This window comes from Pyrus communis, chromosome 15 (assembly GCF_963583255.1).
Source record: "Pyrus communis chromosome 15, drPyrComm1.1, whole genome shotgun sequence".
Taxonomy (NCBI): Eukaryota; Viridiplantae; Streptophyta; class Magnoliopsida; order Rosales; family Rosaceae; genus Pyrus; species Pyrus communis.
Window position 1 is genome coordinate 17,592,315 of NC_084817.1, and position 21,052 is coordinate 17,613,366.

At 38.7% G+C, this 21,052-nt stretch overlaps 3 protein-coding genes and 2 non-coding genes across 6 annotated transcripts; 2 read left to right on the top strand and 3 right to left on the bottom strand.

The window, feature by feature from the left end:
- Window positions 1–7,308: 7,308 nt before the first annotated feature.
- On the bottom strand, window positions 7,309–7,381 carry TRNAR-UCU (transfer RNA arginine (anticodon UCU)). The gene has a single exon. It is a non-coding gene; the product is annotated as a tRNA-Arg (tRNA).
- Window positions 7,382–7,558: 177 nt separating this feature from the next.
- On the bottom strand, window positions 7,559–10,588 carry LOC137716906 (inactive RHOMBOID-like protein 8). The gene is made up of 6 exons (XM_068456258.1): window positions 10,200–10,588; window positions 9,462–9,625; window positions 9,183–9,346; window positions 8,819–9,090; window positions 8,588–8,714; window positions 7,559–8,036 (listed from the first exon to the last, which is right to left on the bottom strand). Exons 1-6 carry the CDS (start codon window positions 10,520–10,522, stop codon window positions 7,914–7,916), a joined length of 1,173 nt encoding a protein of 390 aa, XP_068312359.1. The 5' UTR covers window positions 10,523–10,588; the 3' UTR covers window positions 7,559–7,913.
- Window positions 10,589–10,740: 152 nt separating this feature from the next.
- TRNAW-CCA (transfer RNA tryptophan (anticodon CCA)) lies at window positions 10,741–10,812 on the top strand. The gene has a single exon. It is a non-coding gene; the product is annotated as a tRNA-Trp (tRNA).
- Window positions 10,813–11,841: 1,029 nt separating this feature from the next.
- LOC137718399 (phosphopantothenate--cysteine ligase 2-like) lies at window positions 11,842–17,554 on the top strand. 2 transcript variants are annotated; one of them, XM_068457939.1, is made up of 12 exons: window positions 11,842–11,971; window positions 12,056–12,143; window positions 13,606–13,767; window positions 14,166–14,337; window positions 14,435–14,558; window positions 14,640–14,684; window positions 14,798–14,877; window positions 15,741–15,793; window positions 15,906–15,965; window positions 16,074–16,175; window positions 16,477–16,596; window positions 17,052–17,554. In XM_068457939.1, the coding sequence occupies exons 4-12, from the start codon at window positions 14,190–14,192 to the stop codon at window positions 17,289–17,291; spliced, it is 972 nt and encodes a 323-aa protein (XP_068314040.1). In that variant the 5' UTR covers window positions 11,842–11,971; window positions 12,056–12,143; window positions 13,606–13,767; window positions 14,166–14,189; the 3' UTR covers window positions 17,292–17,554. The 2 variants fall into 2 exon arrangements, with proteins under 2 accessions (XP_068314040.1, XP_068314039.1); XM_068457938.1 differs by having other exon boundaries at window positions 11,846–11,971; window positions 14,792–14,877.
- A 56-nt stretch (window positions 17,555–17,610) lies between these two features.
- On the bottom strand, window positions 17,611–20,076 carry LOC137718400 (uncharacterized). Its single transcript, XM_068457940.1, has 5 exons — window positions 19,648–20,076; window positions 19,461–19,535; window positions 18,647–18,786; window positions 18,347–18,484; window positions 17,611–18,033 (listed from the first exon to the last, which is right to left on the bottom strand). Exons 1-5 carry the CDS (start codon window positions 19,889–19,891, stop codon window positions 17,824–17,826), a joined length of 807 nt encoding a protein of 268 aa, XP_068314041.1. The 5' UTR covers window positions 19,892–20,076; the 3' UTR covers window positions 17,611–17,823.
- Between the last annotated feature and the right edge of the window lie 976 nt (window positions 20,077–21,052).

Below are 21,052 nucleotides of genomic sequence, written 5' to 3' on the forward strand. Positions count from 1 at the left end.
TAGTTTATAATTGAAAATGCTACAACATGGTTGAGTGTTAGATTGCATCATAGTATATCCATATGTATACTACTTGCATATAATTATTGGAAATGCTTTCAAGTGCAAAGGTGGACGCAGAACACCCAGGTAAGCTTCAGGTGAGTACATGTTGATGTTAGTGATGGTAGTGAGTACGATTGTGTTAAGATATAGTATAGCTCATAAACCTGCACCCCGGTGTTAGTGCTCCCGCCCGTGGCCAGGGCACAGTCCTTCACGTGATGTTCACCTCCCGCACCTTACGCTCACCTTGGATTCAAGGTAGGTGCACAGTCCTATCGTACAGACCACTTTAGGTGGTTCCGACTCGTAGGTGACCCGCGATTATTCGCCCAGTCTTCACGTGATCGTAGCACTTGAGCGTATTTATTTACACCCAGTCCTGTCGTACAGACCACTTTAGGTGGTTCCGACTCGTGTGCAGGTATACTTATTGAGTTATTGGCTAGCCAGGATTGATGAGATATGGATAAGTCGTACAGGTCACTATAGGTGACTCCGACTTATATGCTAGCCATGATTGATGAGATATGGAGATATGGATAAGTCGTACAGGTCACTATAGGTGACTTCGACTTATATGCTAGCCAGGATTGATGAGATATGGATAAGTCGTACAAGTCACTATAGGTGACTCCGACTTATATGCTAGCCATGATTGATGAGATATGGATAAGTCGTACAGGTCACTATAGGTGACTCCGACTTATATGCTAGCCATGATTGATGAGATATGGATAAGTTGTACATGTCATTTTAGATGACTCTGACTGATATATCACTTTGTATTGATTTAGTTCATTTGGCCTACTTATTAATGTATGGTGGAGTTGATGCCAAACCGTGGTTTTGGTCATTTCTGAGTATGGTTTGGATATATGTATATATGTTGTACTGTCTTATGGAAAACGATACGGATTTTACAATTAGGGGCATTACTTTTAGAGAGGTAATAACTTTGGGAAGTTTGGTTTTATTGCTTACTCACACCTTCTGTTTGGTGCCCTCCAGGTTTTAGCTGCTGAGTTTGTATCGACAAGAATCTGTGGCGAATCTTAGTATTGATGGATAATTCTGAGGGTATGATTCTTACCCGCACTACTGTACCTTACCTATGCTCTGACATCGCGTGTGATATGGGTTCGCTCCCACTCATAGCGCACTCTGGTACTTAGACACTTTTAGGTTCAAATTTATTCACTTTTTATACACTATCACATTTTATGGCTTCGTCACCTTCCAGGTGTCGGCCAGCACAGCTCGATTCAGCGCCCAAGTGGACTTTCTGGGTCGGGGTGTGTCAGTTTGGTATCAGAGCATATGTTGGGCAGTATTGTGTTCATCACACGCGTGATGTGAGCACTCTTGGTTTTTGTGTTTGACGTTCGAATGATGCCACCTCGTCGAATATGGAAAAATATGTTAACTTTTCTTCAGTTTTGGACAATTTTGTGGTCTTGATGACATTTTATAAAATCATTTTGGCGGTTGTCCTTTGAATTAAAACGAAGATTTTCCTTGTGGAGGAAAGGTATAAAAGTGAGGCAAGTTGATGGCCTAAGTAAATGTTTTGATAATCATGTATCGCCAGAGATATTACCAAATAATTCTATCATTGTCCTACCGCCGTTAGTATTGATCCTCTAGAGATTGGAAATCTTAGTTAGTCTTGATTTCTTAGTAACATTTCGCGGAAGATCATCTGAGGGATAACTATTTTTTGGTTCCTATTAGCACTAATATCTTCAAGCATACTTGTGTTCATGTTGAATCTTTAGGAGGAAGATCGACTGTCGAGGAAGTCTTTTTGAAAGTAGATATTAAGCAAGATCTTTTTCTAGCATTGTGATTTTTCAATCAACGCTATTCCCAGATTTTTGTTTTCGTAGTTGTACTTGTTAAATGGGTGAGAATAGGCTTGCGAATGTAAGTTGTCATATCCTGGGAGTTGTAGAAATCCAAAAAGCAATCATCAAATCCTCCTAGGATCAATGAACTACTTCGCTTGAGCTGAATAAATTAGGATCGTGGAAGCTTAGGAATAAGCTTTGCAATAGGACGGTAAACGCATGATTGTTGTTTTTACCCTATCACTTATCTAGGTAAACGAAAACCCTTTGACTAACCACCTCTCGATCACTTCCATAGGTAGACATTAGAATCGAAATGCGGAATGATACCTCACTGTTAGATTGTTATGAGTGTCGAGGAAATTGTGAAGACCTTTTAGTTCGTGTCGTAAAGTTGGTTAGTAGTACTGTAAATTCGAGGACGTATACTTTTGGCGTCATATCCCAAAAATCTTACCGCGGATACCACCACATTGTTAAGTTGGTATGGCAACATGACGGAGTATTGCTTTTACTTTTCAAGATTAGAACCGTTTGAAACGAACCATTTTATTCATTGACCTAAAGTCAACAGTCATCACCTTATTTCGAAGGCTAGATGACACTTCTCTGTGGAGATTTTGATAATGCATGGTGATTGTCGATTGATGTGACGAGTCAATTCGGATTCAGACTTTCTTAGTATGTTAACACTTATGTTTCTCGGTGGTAGAACCGCTAAAGATGAACCATCATACTTATGACCTAGAATTAACAATTTCTAATTTTACTGGAATATTGATTGTGACTTTTATGTAGAAAAGTGTGTCCAAATCTTCATTGATCTTAGAACTTTTTATTACATTTACTTTTTGAAACAAGCTAAGTTCTGTCAGAGGCAATAGTAGAATTAAATTAGCATCTATGAGTGCACTATCGTGTATCTACTCTCGCACACTTCCAGCATGTCCTATTCTATTTAGTTGGGAAATATGAGTATTGATATAGAGTTACCTTTAATCTATCAAGAAATGGTTCAAATGATTTTAATCATTTTGTATGAATGGAGTTAGGAAGTATCTTTTTATATGCTCAGTTCGAGATATGTTGTATATGTAAAGAATGTGAAATTCATTAATCGTGATGCTAAACCAATGATACGTTTATATGATGTTCCAATTGGTGGTTGTTTACTTAAGTAGAAAACAATATTCTTCTTTCTCCAAAAAAAAAAAAAAAAAAAAAAAAAAAATGAAGTAATGGCAATAGTTATTTCCGGAAAATGGGTGTTGAAATTTCAACAACAAGACATTTGTGAAGACCACTAAGATAGAAGTGGGATGTAGTCAACCTTTTCGGGTGATGTGATCTAGAAGTTCTCTTTGTGACGTGACCAAATGTGGAAGTAGGGAAGAGATAAAAAAAAAAATCGAGGCTCCCTTTGATGTGTTCTAAATGAATCCTCACTCTAGATGCACCCCACTTTTGATTAATGTTGTGGGGATATTGAGGATATAGAGTTCAAACTTCCTTGGGCAACTACAATTTTCTAATTGCGTCCAGTCGACGATGACTTTTTGAGAAAACTACTCCTAGACTTCTATACAAATTCAGCAAACAGAAACCTGACAAGATTATCATCTTGGTGTATTTATATTTCATCGTGTTACATGTTTCACTTCCAAGCCTTTGGAAGTCGTTATGAAGGCTTGAGTATTAGAAGTTGTTCATTATTGCATTTTTATCCCTAGATTAACGATTAGTTTGAAATGAGTTACTCAGACCTTTGTGGACGAGTTGCATCTTGTTTGTCCCACCAGTAGCATGGTTGCAGTATATCCTTATCTCCATTCTAGTCACTTGTAACCACGATTACAATTTCGGGTTAACTATGGTATCATTGGAGTTGATGTATGGAGATTTTACGCACAACGCATATTTAATGGACGCATACTTTTGTTTGAATTATGGGTTACTACGATTACATTCCTGTTTAGGAGTATGGTATCCTTCGAAATATAATACAAATATTGTATGTGCAGCTTGTGATTTACAGCAGATTATTGCGAACAAATATTTGATTGAGATTGTGATGTAGAAAATTTATGTTATTGACGATGTTGCCTCAGAAGGTAGTGAATGAGTACGATCGAGGCTGATATGTGTATTTCCCATTGAGGGGCAAGATGGTAATATTGCACTCTCGGGAATTGTTACTTGCTTATCAAGACAATAGTGAATTGTCGGTTTTGCGGGGTGCAGACCGTAATATTAATAACTTATTCGTTGGGTTGTCAAATAAGTAAACAAGTAGATTATTCTACGTTAATATTTGTACTCACTTATTTAATTCGTTAATGGTTGTTTGGGCTTGACCCAAAAATATTACATGCTTAATTTCGAAGTGCGTTACGCTTTGAACACATTTATGAAAGGATAGTAGAAATTTGGAGGCATGAAAGAAGAGTCACTACACTCTGATCGTGACGGAATGTCATCCTCTTTTATGTAGTCGCTATCACTTTGTGTCTTCCTCGTGTATGTATTTACATACATATCTCTTTAATTTTGAGTATTCTACTTTGGATTGATGATTTTAAATTTCGAGGACGAAATTTTTTTAAGGTGGGTAGATTGTGACAACTCGTTCCAAATTTTACGTTTTTATTTTATTTTAAAAGCGTGAATTTACGAAATTGCCCTAGAGGCAAGGACTTTGACTTCTGTAGACCATCGACTTGAGAGATGTGAGACTTATTCTTTTAGCATATCCTCATAGTACTCATTGGTACGAACGTATAGGCGAAAGCCGTTTACGAGTCCGGATTATAACGGTATAGTTACGGACGTTCGAAATTGGTTATTCAAAGTTAATGTTTATTTAAATTAAATCCCCACTTTGTGGGGGAAGCCCAATCAGAAAATGGAGGGAGGAAAGAAGAAGTAAAGTTGGCAGCCAATCAAAAAGAAAGAAGAAAAGAAAAGAAAAAAAAAAAAATGGGAAAGCTCCCCCAAAACCGTGACCCGACATGCACGACCATCCATCTTCCAAGGCCGATTCCGGCCAACTCCGATGGAGTTTTTGGATGCCACTACCACCATCTTGAAGCTCTCATTCCCCTCTACAAAACCCACCCAAGAACCACCTTGATCAACCATGGTATGAGGCGGTTTGAGGCCACGAAAGTTGACGAAAATCAATGGTGCTCCGGCCACCCTTTTCGATTTTCCGGCAAATCGGCAAAGCGATGGCCGATGCCACCACTTGGGCTTTGTAGCCCATCATCCCAGGAGCAAAACCCAACCAACCTTGACCCCGTTGGACCACCGTAGACGACGAATCGACGTCGGGAAGTTTTAGGCACCCGCCGGCTTTGTGGGCAAAATTGACCATCTTCCGTCCACTTTTGGACTTCGTGGCAGGGACCAATCATTCAGGACGCCTCGATGCGTGCGCTAGAGAATCATAGCGTGGACTCCAGGTGAGTGGATCTTTTCCTTTTTATCGTACATATTGTTAAGAGTTCTATCGGCACTTTTAAATTGATTAGGCGTATTACCTTCGTATAATTATTGTGAATGCTTGAAGTACCTATATGAACTACGAATGGCTTGATCCCTGTTTAGGGTACGTAGGCAATCTAACGAGACGTTAGATGCAACCATAAAATATTTGAGACAAAAGCCTTATTTGGGAAATTGAGTAATGCGAAGGAAATTGATAAAGACAAGTTTTAGTTTTGTGAATTAGTTAGTTAATTAGTGTTAATTGGGTTATCATGGATAATTATCCCTGAAAATAAGTAGTTCGGGAGTAGAGCGTTATTGATTGTACATTTCATACTGTATAGTTTATAATTGAAAATGCTACAACATGGTTGAGTGTTAGATTGCATCATGGTATATCCATATGTATACTACTTGCATATAATTATTGGGAATGCTTTCAAGTGCAAAGGTGGACGCAGAACACCCAGGTAAGCTTCAGGTGAGTACATGTTGATGTTAGTGATGGTAGTGAGTACGATTGTGTTAAGATATAGTATAGCTCATAAACCTGCACCCCGGTGTTAGTGCTCCCGCCCGTGGCCAGGGCACAGTCCTTCACGTGATGTTCACCTCCCGCACCTTACGCTCACCTTGGATTCAAGGTAGGTGCACAGTCCTGTCGTACATACCACTTTAGGTGGTTCCGACTCGTAGGTGACCCGCGATTATTCGCCCAGTCTTCACGTGATCGTAGCACTTGAGCGTATTTATTTACACCCAGTCCTGTCGTACAGACCACTTTAGGTGGTTCCGACTCGTGTGCAGGTATACTTATTGAGCTATTGGCTAGCCAGGATTGATGAGATATGGATAAGTCATACATGTCACTATAGGTGACTCCGACTTATATGCTAGCCATGATTGATGAGATATGGAGATATGGATAAGTCGTACAGGTCACTATAGGTGACTCCGACTTATATGCTAGCCATGATTGATGAGATATGGATAAGTCGTACAGGTCACTATAGGTGACTCCGACTTATATGCTAGCCAGGATTGATGAGATATGAATAAGTCGTACAGGTCACTATAGGTGACTCCGACTTATATGCTAGCCATGATTGATGAGATATGGATAAGTTGTACATGTCATTTTAGATGACTCTGACTGATATATCACTTTGTATTGATTTAGTTCATTTGGCCTACTTATTAATGTATGGTGAAGTTGATGCCAAACCGTGGTTTTGGTCATTTCTGAGTATGGTTTGGATATATATATATATGTTGTACTGTCTTATGGAAAACGATACGGATTTTACAATTAGGGACATTACTTTTAGAGAGGTAATAACTTTGGGAAGTTTGGTTTTATTGCTTACTCACACCTTCTGTTTGGTGCCCTCCAGGTTTTAGCTGCTGAGTTTGTATCGACAAGAATCTGTGGCGAATCTTAGTATTGATGGATAATTCTGAGGGTATGATTCTTACCCGCACTACTGTACCTTACCTATGCTCTGACATCGCGTGTGATATGGGTTCGCTCCCACTCGTAGCGCACTCTGGTACTTAGACACTTTTAGATTCAAATTTATTCACATTTTATGGCTTCGTCACCTTCCAGGTGTCAGCCAGCACAGCTCGATTCAGGGTCCAAGTGGACTTTCTGGGTCGGGGTGTGTCATAACGAGTCGGGTCATATTACCTGATAATATTAACGGGTTGATTTCAGGTCGGGTCATATTACCTGTTTACTTTAACGGGTATTACACGACATAGCCTGTTAAACTATCGGGTATCACACGAAAACGACACGAATGACAGGTCTAGCCTGTTAAACTATCGAGTATCACACGAAAACGACACGAATGCCAGGTCTACTTGTAAGGACAAGTGAAAACGAAATATTCAGATTTAAAACAAAATCAAATAAAACAGGAGAGAGCACGTCCGGTGGGACTCGAACCCACAATCGCCTGATTAGAAGTCAGACGCCTTATCCATTAGGCCACGGGCGCTACTCATTAAATTTGCCCGAAACATTAGTAAATGGAAACAAGTCTGTCCATATATTGGGTCATTATGGACCCATCGGGAACAAACCAATGCAGTTTTACAGTGCTTTTCAATTGAATTTATCCAAAATGGTAGCGCTCAATTTATCAAGTTAAAAGCTTAAATTGAAAATTCTCCATCTGCATTGAGTAATTTTATAGAGTCGTAACACAACCTTCAAAATCGCAAGTTGAACAACTAGTAGAGCACATTAATTTCCACAACAAGATTTGAATGATCATATATCAGCTCAAGAACATATACAAAATGTTATTTCGCTCCGATGTTTTTCTGAAAATTTTGCACTGCAAAAGTGAGAGGCCATTGACCTTTCTCTTCTATACTTCCAAAATTAGAGGTATATGGAGACAATGGAAAAAACAGGGTAAAAAAAATGCTGCGAAGATACAACTGGACAGCTATCAACCCAGTATTGATGCTAGGAATTTGTCTCTCTCTCCATGTTGTTGCAATAGTCACCAAGACCGACAATTTCTATGAGCATATCACACTGCAGAGGTCATTCACCCGATCTTGAGAGACGTTCGTGTACGGAAGAACCCTGAAGTTCCCATTGCTCATACAGGTCAAAGTTAGCTGTTCATTGCTCACCATGGTCTGCAGCATTCAAGGTCAATCATAAGGAATTCAAATTAGAACTCGTTTGGCTGCATTTGAAGTGAGTGACGAGGAGGAAGAGTAACTTTCAAATGGAAAAATGTTAATGCCGCTTGAGTGCACTGGAAGTGAGTGACTAGGAGGAAGAAGTTATAATTAAGGTACTACTCATTATGCTAAAATGTGAATGAAACAGACAAGCTAGTCCATCATTATGCATTCACTCGAAAAATGTCAATGAAACAGACAAGCTAGTCCATCATAAAATGTAAGAAACTCAAGTGAATATAACCGTAAAATTAGTAAGGGAAAATTATCCATCCTGACGAGAAAATTGTTCTAGCATCTAACACTATTCTCATCATATGTGCTGCATTGCACTAATGTAGCCTAGTGTATCAGTTACCAACGGAATTCATAATGTCCATTATCTTCCCAAGCTCACAGACAAGACAAAAACATTATCTTCCCATGTTTTCATCTAATCTAATTTTAGATTGCTAAAATCAGGATTATACATGTTAAGGTACTAGGATCAGATAAATACATACCTCACAAAAAGTTTCCATGTCCCTGCAGCTCCATCCTTTGAAAGGGATACAATCAACATACCGGCACCACCCGCAGTACTGGTTCAGGTCAATGCCTTGCAGAACTGCAACAAGACATCCAGCAAGCCTGCAGATCACATAGCAAAGCTCCTCTTATAAAACTCATGCCAAATTTAAACCGACAAGTAACAACAATGTACAGAATTTTCCATAAACAGGAGAACCACTCACATAACACCAAAGAGAACAAAAGCCACACTCCTATAAACTGGTCTGTCCAGCTTCAGCCTCATCCTCAACTTGATAGAACTTTTGAGATCATAATCAAGGAGGCCTCCTTTCTCTTGAGCCGGTTCTCTGACCTTAGGACTGGATAAAAGCACAGATCCAAGTAGGAACCCTGATATAAAGCCTCCAATGCTCGAAAAGTTGTCCACATAAGGTAGCAAGCCGAGGAGAAAATTCCCAATGGAGACAAATAGAACTGATACTAGAGCTGTGAACTGTAACAAAACGAAGGAGGAATCATTACATGCTAAAATTAGGTAAGGAGAAAGGATCACAATCTGAATGAGAAAAGCAGAGGGTGGGATACCTTATTGGTGTACATTTCCCAGTTCTGAATCAGTGCGGCAAGTGTAGCTCCAAGTAACCCATATAGAGCTCCAGAAGCACCAACTGCCGGGTGTTTCTCAACAAAGAGTGCAGCCACCAACGTACCAACAAAAGCAGAGAGTATATAGATTAACCCTGCCATTACTGTTTGAAGGAAACAAATTGGGAATATCAGTGTCTAAAAATTACAAGAGCTACACACAGCCTTATTGATCTTGCAAAATAATGTATACAAATTGAAATGGGAAGGAAAATCTACATGGTCCAAACTCTTGCTCCAAATGAGTTCCAACAAAGACGACACTGCAAAGGTTGATCACAAGGTGGATGGCTCCGGCGTGCAGACATGGAAATGTGAAAAGACGCCATGTTTGGCGATTCTCTGTCAAAAAAGTCCGTCGAAGAGCTCCCATTTCACCAAGCCTGCAATACCACTATCAATTACGGATCGAAACCAGTATAGGAAGCCCTCTACCAAAGACTACAAACAAGTTCATAGAGGCCTCTCACTTCTCAAGCACAGCTTTTAGAATCACTATTTTAACAATTTGATAGGTAAGGCCAAATTCTAAGACCACAAAATCAGCAAAACATCGATTTTATGGCCCAAAAACCTTCAATTGACCATAAACTTAAGAACCAAACGCGTTATGTAAGAAAATTCCCAGAATTTACAATAATTTGGTATAACCCTTTGATGAAACTTCAAAATAACGGAGCAAATTATGCATAAAGATAAATGCTTTTTTTATTTTCTCAGCAACCAAACAGAGGAAACCCGATTAAACCCTCAATACACCCAGAAACACAGAAAATTAAATGATTAAGATGGATGCTCTCAGAAACCCTAACAATTATTTGCGATATTTTCTCAGCAATCATCCAAACAGAGAGAACCCACCTAAACCCACACAAGATTTCGCCAAGAAAACTCATCTTCTCTTGAAACCAAACAAAAATTAAAGCTTGTAATCAAGAACGAGAGAATCACACTCACGTGGAAGCGGAAGGGCCGAGCAGCGGGTTCTCGGAGAGCGGCTGAAACGACAGCCGGCCAAACGCTTTGAAGGCGCAGTCGCCACCAGACTTGTGCCAGCAGTCGTTGACGACCATGGTCGCCGTGAAGGCCACGATGTGTAGGATCACGAAGAGAGATATGAGCCAAGTGTCGGCTCGACGGCGGCGAGTGCGACGGTAGCGGGAGGCGAAGAAGGAGAGCTTGGGTTCTTGAAGAGTTTCGGGAGCTGATTCAGCGTGGAATGGAAGCGGTGGAGGCTTGATGTCGATCTGGGTCTGAAGCTTTGATGGGTCGGCGGCCATTGTTGGTTGGTCTCTCTCTCTTCTCTCTGCAAGAATGTGGGGAAATGGGTTTTCTTGGAGAAGACGACTCACTGATTTCCGGCTGTAAGCGGTCGGGCTCTGGCGGGAAGGCTCTTTAAACCGTTTTTGTAGCGTACTGAAATAGCTGAAACGACGTCGGACAAGAGCTTTTTATTATACTTGGGATAATTACCTAGAAAAGTAGATAATTAATGACCGGATCCGTGGCGCAATGGTAGCGCGTCTGACTCCAGATCAGAAGGTTGCGTGTTCGATTCACGTCGGGTTCAATGCCCAATCCCGGTTTCTTTTTTATTTATTTTTTATGTTCATTTTGGTTGGTATATTGTCAAAATAAATAAAAACTCTCACATTCTTTCTTTTTGCATAATTTCCATGATATAATTAGTTGCATTCTCCTAATCTTTTAAATTTTTTATTTTATTTATTTTATTTTTTTATAAGAGAACTAGTGTTAGGATGATAAAAGCGATGTTACATAAAAAATAAAATAAAAAAACTTCTAGATCATAAAAGTTGAAACGTATATTTTAAAATGGCACATGTTAGCGATTCTTTCAAAAGAGATTTTTTTTTTTTTTTTTTATCATATAAGTTTTACACATTTTTTATTTGTCATATGAACTAAAATTTTAAGCGATTTTTCCTACCAACTTTCCGAAATCCTTAATTTATAAGTCATTTGCAAGGCATATAACTTATTTTTAGGATTATTTGAGACATTTCAACATCTCATTTCTCTTCTAATAAGTTGCCCTTCATAAGAATAATTCTTGGGTTTCCCAAAACGGACAAAAGAGGGTTGATCAATTAGTTGCCTTTGCAGCTTGGAAAAGGAAAACGGAATGCACTCACTTCTTTGTATTTCAAAGTGAAGATGATTGAAAAATATAGTTATTGGAGACCTTCCATTCTATAGTAAATTGGATGATATTATTTATGTTGATAAATGTGTATAAGTTTATATGACATTTTAGTTTATGATATTCACGCTTGAGTTTTTAGATAAATTTTGTGTTATCCTATGTACTACCTTATGAGTTATATATTCTTAAAAATACAACAACCAAACTTCAGGGTCCGCAAACGGGACTTTGACTTCCGGGATGAGGAGGATTCAAGCGGTTCAGGATGGGTATAAGACGGGTCCAATTTTTTTAAATTTGAAACAGGACTGGGTGGGGAGGTCCAAATTGCTAAAAAAATGGCCTCCCGACCCGAACCGTATCCACTGTCAAATATGTGGAAATTAATCTCCACCGTTGATTAAATCTCCCACAACCAACATCTCGGTCACGCAGTGCCTCTCTCGCAAGGCTCGAATCGAATCACACTGTCACACACATTTTACTGAAACCCATCCGCCAATCAACAAAGTTTCATAATTCCTTCTTCTTCTTCCGCCGATTTTCTCCCAATTTTGCTCAGGTACTCCTTAATTTTCGTTGTCCTTAATCTTTCACGTATCTTAACACCTAATCAATTTCAATTTCCATCATCGGATTTTATTAGGGCTTGCGGTGGTAACTGAAAACCATACCCTTTTCAGACTTGCGCTGCTCGACGCTTGCGATCGCCGACGACGCCGGAAGAATTTCCGGTGAGTGTATTTGCTTCCCACGATCAGTCCAATGAAATTCGGAAATTTGAGATTTGTGGTATTAATTGGGCACATTTGGAATGCAATGCTTGCTTCTACAACTATAACCCCAAATAATTGCACCCGGAATTGGATTCTATGGAACCAAACAAAGATTTGGCGCTGCACCTGCAAATTCCATTTTTTAGGTTCACCTGCTTTAATTTATTTCCTGCTTGATGCACAGTTTGAAGAGAACATGTGAAAATTCAGGCTGGACTGGTGGACCAGTAGGGTTCGGTCTGTCCCAAACAGGCCAGGTTAGGTCGGGTTTTAATTTCAAATTTTTATCAACCGTCCTGGCTGTTTCGTTTCGTTTTCAAATGGTCTGGTTCCACCTGTTTTGGGCCCGGTCGGTGCCCTCCTGCTTGATACACAGTTTGAAGAGAACATGTGAAAGTTCAGGCTGGACCGGTGGACCAGTAGGGTTCGGTCTGTCCCAAACAGGCCAGGTTAGGTCGGGTTTTAATTTCAAATTTTTATCAACCGTCCTGGCTGTTTCGTTTCGTTTTCAAATGGTCTGGTTCCATCTGTTTTGGGCCCGGTCCGTGCCCTCCGCTCCCCACTCCAGCCCCCCACTGCCCCCCACTCCAAACTCGAGTCGAAGTAAGACATTTCATTTTAAAATAAGTAGGACTCAAACTTAGGAAAATCACCAATATCTTCCCACTTTAATTTTTATTTTTTATGGCCGGCTGTGCTTTATAATATGAAATGATGTGTGGTGAAGCATCAACACGTACATAAAATAGGTGTAGGGGAGATGAACATACTTCGTTGGATGTGTGAGCACACAAGAAAGGATAAGATTAGAAATGAGGATATCTGAGGTAAACTAGGAGTAATCGAAATTGAAGGAAATATGAGAGAAAATCAATTACGGTGATTTGGACATGTGAAACGAAGGTCTATTGGTGTTTCAGTTAAAAGATGCGATTACAGGACAGACGTTCAGGGCCAAAGGGATAGAGGAAGATCTAGAAAGACTTTGAAAGAGACTCTAAGAAAAAACAGGGTCAAAGGGGGTAGAGAAAGACCTAGGAAGACTTTGAAATAAACTCTAAGAAAAAACTTAGAATACTTGGATCTAACGAAGACGTGACATAAAACCAAGCGCAATGATGTTCTGGGATTCTTATAACCGATTCCACCTAGTAGGAAAAAACTTTTTTGTTGTTATATGTGATTTTGATTTTGTTTAATATTTATTTAATTTTCACCACACGTGATGGTTAAATTCTTTTTTTTTTTTTTTAATAATAAAAAATAATGTCTAGTTATCAACTGTCAAATTACGTGGTGTAAAAATATGTTTAAATATTTGGCCTCCACACACTTTCTTTACCACCTACCAAGTTGGACTGCCGAAATAGAGTCGGTGGGGTCAAACTTTGATTAGATCTTCATACTTAACCGTTCACAGTCACGTCTTTATCCGTTGATATTCATCGATTATAATATTTTCGCGGGAATCAACGGCTACGAAACGCTTCATCCTTCCATTCTTCCCAGAAGTTTGAATCGCCGAATCGAAAGACAAATCCACTTCGATTTTCATCAGCTGCTCTCAGCTCTCTCACTCCAGGTAGTTTTTCTTTTGGGAAAATTTTCCAATTGGGATCATTGCCCTGCATTTGGATTTTGAATTTCTTCTCAATTCAAATATATATGTGGAATTTCATCACTAATTTGTTTATTTATTTTTCCTGATTTGTAATGAATTTCTGGTCCCAGCATACATATATGGGTTTTTGGAATTTGAAGAATTTTTGTTCCCCATTTTACATTCACCTTTACCTCATGATCCTTGGGGTTTTTTTTTTTTTACTTTGTGTGGTAATATTTATCTGAAAAATAATGGGTTTCATTTAGTTTCATTTCTGCCATGATGAAAATCTGATCTTTTAGTCGTTTTCCTACTTATATGTGGTTATTAATTATGTTTATGTGAAAATTGAGATATATTTTGTGGGGTTTGACAAGGAATTGGAGGTAGGGAAATCTCAAATGGCTCTAACAAATGGGTTGGAAGTTCAAAGGGAAATCCTGGATGCCGAAATCAAGTCATTTTTTGACTCAGCTCCTCCTTTGAAGGACAGCGATGATATCAGTGGAAAACTTGAGGAATTTGTGAAGAAGAATTCAGTACCTTCCGGTATGTCTACCTTTTGATTTGTCGCGCATTGTATTTGTCATTTCTTTTCGTGGGTGATAGATTAAGTGGATTTTGATCCATTTGAAATGTGATGTAGAAAGTGGAGGAGTTAGGAGGGTTGTGTGTGTGACATCAGGTGGCACTACGGTTCCTCTAGAGCAACGATGTGTTCGCTACATCGACAACTTTAGCTCAGGTCACAGAGGAGCGGCATCCACAGAGTACATCATCTTACAAATCAATAAATATGCCACCTTTAGTAATACGGACTTATGGATTAGACTTGTCTGATAACATTGCAGGTACTTTTTGAAGGCAGGTTATGCTGTTATCTTTCTATATCGAAGGTAATTTCTGATTCTAGCATTTAAATTTCATTTAGTCATTTCAACAATTTTCCACGATAGAAGAGAATTATTACTAAACTATTTGGATTATCCACAATGTTATGCAGGGGTAGTTGCCAGCCATATTGCAGATCTCTTCCCGATGATCCTTTGCTTGAAAGTTTTGAATATACGGATGACTCAAATATTAAAGGTTTGTAGTTATTGTCTGCAGATTGATTATATGTGTTTTTCTTTTTCTATGTAGAACAAAAATGCACATGGATGACGAAAGAGAAACTTATGTTCCCTTCTCTCTAGTTTAAGGATCAAGAATGATTCACGACCTAGTTAGCAATGAGTCTCTTACAATCCTTCAGGGCAAGTAATAAGCCTTTCCCTCCTTGACAGCTCATAGCTTTTGAGGAGTATAGGTTGATTCTTGACAATTGGAATTAGAGTGAACCACAACGTGCAGGTTCTAGTTCCATAAGATGCAAGTGGCTTGATTAAAATGCCTAGGTATACTTGCGCGTAGTGCTAAGTCATTGAAACTCTTAGATGATTGAAGCTACCCAAAAGAAGAGAGTCTGCCATTGGTCTAGAATCATAGAATAGGCTGATTGAACTCAGCTTCAAAACCAGGCTGGAAGGTTATATCCAAAAAGGTTAAAGTGCTTAAGCCTTGAAGACTCTAGCTTTTGAGGATCATTAGCTGGTTCAGATTGCTGTTCTTGAGGGAAAAAAGAGAACTCAATTATCAGAGGAAAAATCAAGCTGTTTTTATCTGCACTAGTAATAGAGATGCCAAACTTTCTTGTTGTCATCTACATTGCTGTTTCCATTTGTGAATAACTAAAATATTGTTTATGCTATTTATAGGATTTGTAAGTGGAGTGTCAGTATCGGAGTTTGTATTGTGGTTGATGATTGAGTTTTGGGGAAATGTGAGACAGGAATCTTTGAAGTTTTATTTTTAGCAGCTTTGTGGTGATGTCAAAAGTCAAATCTGACTTAATATTATATAAATATTTGACGGTTCCTGTTGAGATGACTGAATTTTGTTTTCTGTTCCAGTGTGCCAGTCGCATTCAGAAGTAGTGAGGAATGCCATCACTAAAACTCATGCTGTACGACCACTTATTCCATATATTTACTTCATTTATGTATTTTGTATGTTGACTGTTTCTCTGTAATAGTTCAATCTAACAATGGGTTATATGTGGGGATTTTTTGTTGCAGGCAGTAACAGGAGGCCTCTTGTTGAAACTTCCTTTCACAACCATATTCGAGTACCTTCAGGTTCTCTTCAGTTGGTTATTAGCTTCCTGCTTTAGCACAATGTTGTAGCATGTCTCCATATAAAATTTATTATCCTATGCTTGACATCTGTCTTTGCATTTTGAGCAGATGTTGCAGATGATTGTGTTTTCAATAAGAAGTCTTGGGCCACATGCAATTCTTTATCTTGCAGCTGCAGTGTCTGACTTTTATGTTCCCTGGAAAAGCATGGTAATGGTTGAATTTTTTGAAAAGTTATGTAGTGCTTTTACCACGTTCTCTGGCTTCATTCTGTAATTCAATAGACATATAACAAAAGCTAGCCCTTCGGAAAATAGCTAGAGAACTTGGTTTTGACCTCATCATTCCTTGAATTGTGTAGAAAATGCTTGATTATGATCTTTGAAAGATTGATAGCATTTCCTTAAATACTTATTACTCGTTTTCAAGTTTTAATCTTGTATCATTATTAAGTCTCATTTCAGAATTAGCATAATCTGCGCCATTTTCTTAGCAAAGCATGATTGTGCAGGCAGAACACAAAATTCAGTCGGGATCTGGTCCATTGGACATGCGACTTGTTCAGGTGCCAAAGATGCTCTTAGTGCTGAGGAAAGACTGGGCGCCAAGGGCCTTCTGTATATCATTTAAGGTCAGATTTGAAGCTTCTGCTTATTTCTAGTTAGTATCCTATCCATAAATATACAATTTGTTAGTTCCGTTGCTGCACTTTAGTGGATGAAAATTCGCCTTTTCTTTACTTGTATCCATAGACTATCTATATGATAATCTTTTGTCGAGGGTTGTGGATGGGGCTGGGTAACGGTAGCCTGAAGATCACTTAGATATTTCTGTTGGAGGCTTTTCGTTTAACAGATTTCTAATCTGTTCTTCTGTGACATCAGACTTGCGTCGATAGTTGTCCATTATGTCTTCTGTCTCACAGAGTCTTCCTCGACATGCATGGTGCAGTCATATATATCTAACATCAATATCGTACCCCTTAGCTTTGTCACTTGATTTTTATCAGCTAATAAAGTTTTACAGGTTACATGATGCAGAATTACTTTTTTGGACTAAAAACCTTTGACATCCTTGCATAAACAGCTAGAGACGGATTCAAAGATTCTTTTAGAGAAGGCTGATATGGCTCTTCAGAAGTACAAGGTGCATATGGTTATAGCGAATGAACTTTCAACCCGCAAGGAAGAGGTTGTAGTCGTCAGAAGTAATGAAAAGATATCAGTTCGCCGAAACCAATCTCCGGGTGTTGTTGATGTGGAGTGTCCACTAATTGAACTTATTGTGGGAAGGCATTCTGCGTATATCGAGAATCCTGATCTATGATGAGTATCGATTTCACCTGGCAGAAGATCAGTGCAACATACAGTTGCCATTATGTTCAAGATAGCAATATTTGGGCATTCACCGTAGCTGTTTTATGTCCGCGTACTATGTTCGAGCAAAAGATTCTAAACAAAGTTTTCTCTTGAAAGCAATCAAATTACTTGTAACACACATAACTTTTAAGGGGAGATAACGAAGTAATTATCTCCCTTATTTCGAGGAACTGCAAAGTTCTGGTTAATAAAGCTCAAGCTCTTATTATCTTTCTTATTTCAAGCAATGGTTTGTTGGATCAGATCTGAACTAGCCATTGGCACTGTATGCAGAAACCTGTTGAGAAACTTTGAAGGCGCACGAGAACGGCTGCACTAATATAATTACAGGGTAATTTCTCGTTAATTTCTATAAATTTCTTCGACGAAGATATATACAGATTGATTTTCTCTCGTACAATAGACGGATGGACGGATTTGTCTGCAGTGGCGATTACAAATTGTATTCTGTAATATAAAGCCAAAGAGGAAGTCTTGCTCTACCGTTTTTCTTCGTCCTCTGTGTCAAGCTCAAGTCCCTCTGCGGCTAAAAGCTGACCGATGAGCTTTTTCTTGTCTTCCTCTGCTTTCCTTCGCATTAGGTCCCTTTTCTTTAAGACTAGCGTGTGTCGCTTGAGGGTACTGGAGAAATACTCTGCCGAGGCCTTTTTTTCTCTTGCCAGGATTCTCTTCTCTTCATCTGGGTCAACCTGGATGCCGAATACATCGACCTTAGGAAATCAGTTACAGAGAAATGCAGCCGAAACAAAGACACGATAGCTTTATCCGAATTTCTAACAATAAGATCATAGAGAGGAGCACGAGATTCTGAATAGTGTTTGATCGGTAATGATAAGAGACAAATAGAATATATGATTGCCGTTTATGATTTTTTGCATCCTGCAGAAGCCTGGGCTTGCGGTATTTATCAAACAGGTAGAATGAAGAACTTCCATTTTTATTTCTGAACTACAGAAACTATGTTTAACAGCTGATTCGTGTACTAAGAGAATGATTCTATACCTTGGAACGAGAAAGTCGACGTGCGCGAATATTCATCTCACGCTGTTGTTGCTCTTGCCAAGCTGCTATTGCCATATCACCTCGTTGATCAAAAGCTTTTCGCTTTTTAATTAGCCATTCCATCCATGCTTGAGATGCCTGATACAATTGTGCACACAAAGAAATCGTTAAAAAACAACTAAAATACGAGCCGGTCTGATTAATGCAACTCGTGAATCTATTCTACATTTTCCTATATCTATCCTAAAAAGAATAAGCAAGAAAGTACAAAGCAACTTATATGCAAACTTCAAATCTTACTTTCATTGGGTTGAGTCGGTTATCCCTATCATATTGGCCCCTCTTCTCGTCATCCATGAGCAACTCATAAGCAGCTTGAATCTTAATAAATCTAGCTTCAGCTGTTTCCCCCTCCTCTAGAGTCCCTCTACCATCGTAAACTTGAAAAAGGAAAGAAAACTAGATCAACTCCAATTTTCAACTTTCAAGCAAAAACCAATACACAAAAGAAGACGGCACAAAATATTGTAAAGAGCACATTTACTGATGATCTAACTTTTAAAGGTAGAAACCAATACGTGCAGCAACCTAATACGCAATGAAAGGCGAAAAGCAATGTCTGATATCAGTTTAAAAAACATGACACGAAAGTTAGGCCACCTAGAATTGGATTCGAGGTATATTGAGGGAAGACATGGAGGGCAACTTCGAAATTTTGTCCAAGTTGAATGAATTACATAGATTTGTCAGAAAACTTATCCCTCCTTCAGCTTAGACAAAATTTGGAAGTCGGCCTTCGTTTCTTACTCTAGCTAGTCATCCAATTCCAATTCTACACACCAAACGTGGCTGCAAGGAATAAAAACAACTCCCAATGCCATAGGGCCCTTTTGCACGACAGCTCTGTTGCACACAAAGTGCAAAAGGTTTCTTCAAGTTGAAACTAACAAAGCTTTTACAAAAGGGTTTCTGCATCTCGCCATAGTAAAGCAATATTTGTTTACACATATTACTTGTGATAGCAGTCACCACTACCAAAGTAGCAATTCACAATTTCACAGACATGAAATCGAAAACTTGGAAAAGCATTTGGAAACAAGACAAGGGAACAAACCATCCGGATGATAAAACTTGGCCAGCCGTCTGTAAGCAATCTTTATCTCGTCATCGTCAGCGTCCCTCTCTAATTCTGCATTTCAAAAAACAAAAAAAAAAATTCAAAAACCAAAAAGTCAGAAACAGTGAAAACGTTACAAATTCCAGAATTTACAAAACCAAAGATCAGAGCTTAATTCAATTACCAAGAGTTTCGTAGGGAGATTTGGGGTGGTCCCAACTGGAAGCCCGAGCCACGGTCCGTCTCTGATTGACCCGGAACCACGACCCGCCCCAATTCAATCTCGCGAAATCGGACACCGGCGGAAAGCGAGGGCTGCAATTAGGATTTCGAAACGAAATCCTAGAGCTGAAGCGAGCTTGGTGTCTGCAATACACGAAGGAGGTGAAGACCGTGTGGGGCCTACACATGGTTCTCAAATTGCTCATTTTTTTGGTTCCTGTTCAGGTACTTCTCAGGCTGTCGGATCGGGGCTTCGAACGAATTGGAAAGAATTGGATCCAACAAAATTGGAAATGGAAATTAGGGTTTTGAATTTGGGGGTGAGAAGGTTTAGAGGCGTGAAGGAAGTGGAAAGGTTCTGATAATGAATATTTTTCAGAATCTGACTGAATCTGGGTTTCTTTGTTTTATTTGTAATTTTGGCATTTTATATTTTCGCCTTTTATTTATTTTTTTTCCCGGGAAATTTTCGTGGACAGAGGCTTCCTGCAGCATGACAGTAATAGGATCTTGGACTTACCCGCCAAAAGAGAGAATATAAATGAAGGGTAATGCTAGGCATGTCAAAATTTTAAATTAAATAATTTAGTTGAAGATGATTAGATTATTACTTATGTGTTGATCAACGTGCTTTTATTCGGTTGATAACACATCAATTAGTTTGCAAAATTGGTTTAAAATTTTGATCTCTCTAGCATTACTTATAAGTAAAAGACGTTTATCAATATTTAAATAATAAATTAATCATTCACTTCCTTTCCTTTAGTTTTCAAAATGCTGTTTATAAATTTAGTCTTCTTAGCATTACCTTATATAAAAACAGTACCCCAAACTATGGTATTTTTCAACTTATCTTTTATTTTTATTTTTTATGCATGAGTTAGTCATTTAGTTCAAATTCATCATAAACGAGAATCAAATTCAAAACCTCATTTATAAGTGAAGATAATGAATGTGAATAAATCGTAATATTAAGTAATGTGATAATTGTTATTAAATTGTTGACCAAAAATGCACATTTAGATATACATATATATATATATATATATATTTTGTCCTAGTTGTATGCCTTATTGTGTTGGTATCTTTTTTAGCGTAACACAAAATAACGTTATATATAGCATCGTCAGCTAAGTTTTTCTCCTCATCTTACATGACTTTTGATGTTCAGAGTTCAATTTTTAAGATCAATAGGGGAACTTTCAATCTCATAGCTGGACTTAAATGTGTGTTTTGAATTGGTAATACTCGGGCACTAAACTTGTTCATATTTACACTTGTGAACTACATGTATCAATGGAGACTAGGTGGCAGCTGACTATGTCGGTTCACGGGCAGGGCCGGCGTTGAGGGGGTGCAAGTGGTGC

Coding starts and splice junctions, on each gene's coding strand:
- LOC137718400 (XM_068457940.1), bottom strand. CDS start 19,891: ATGAGCAATTTGAGAACCATGTGTAGGCCCCACACGGTCTTCACCTCC. Junction 19,536..19,647: donor ATCTCCCTACGAAACTCTTG/GTAATTGAATTA, acceptor TTTGAAATGCAG/AATTAGAGAGGGACGCTGAC. Junction 18,485..18,646: donor ACCGACTCAACCCAATGAAA/GTAAGATTTGAA, acceptor CAATTGTATCAG/GCATCTCAAGCATGGATGGA.
- LOC137718399 (XM_068457938.1), top strand. CDS start 14,190: ATGGCTCTAACAAATGGGTTGGAAGTTCAAAGGGAAATCCTGGATGCC. Junction 14,338..14,434: donor GAAGAATTCAGTACCTTCCG/GTATGTCTACCT, acceptor AATGTGATGTAG/AAAGTGGAGGAGTTAGGAGG. Junction 16,176..16,476: donor ATGTTCCCTGGAAAAGCATG/GTAATGGTTGAA, acceptor ATGATTGTGCAG/GCAGAACACAAAATTCAGTC.
- LOC137716906 (XM_068456258.1), bottom strand. CDS start 10,522: ATGGCCGCCGACCCATCAAAGCTTCAGACCCAGATCGACATCAAGCCT. Junction 9,091..9,182: donor GGGAAATGTACACCAATAAG/GTATCCCACCCT, acceptor GTTTTGTTACAG/TTCACAGCTCTAGTATCAGT. Junction 8,715..8,818: donor TTTGTTCTCTTTGGTGTTAT/GTGAGTGGTTCT, acceptor TGTGATCTGCAG/GCTTGCTGGATGTCTTGTTG.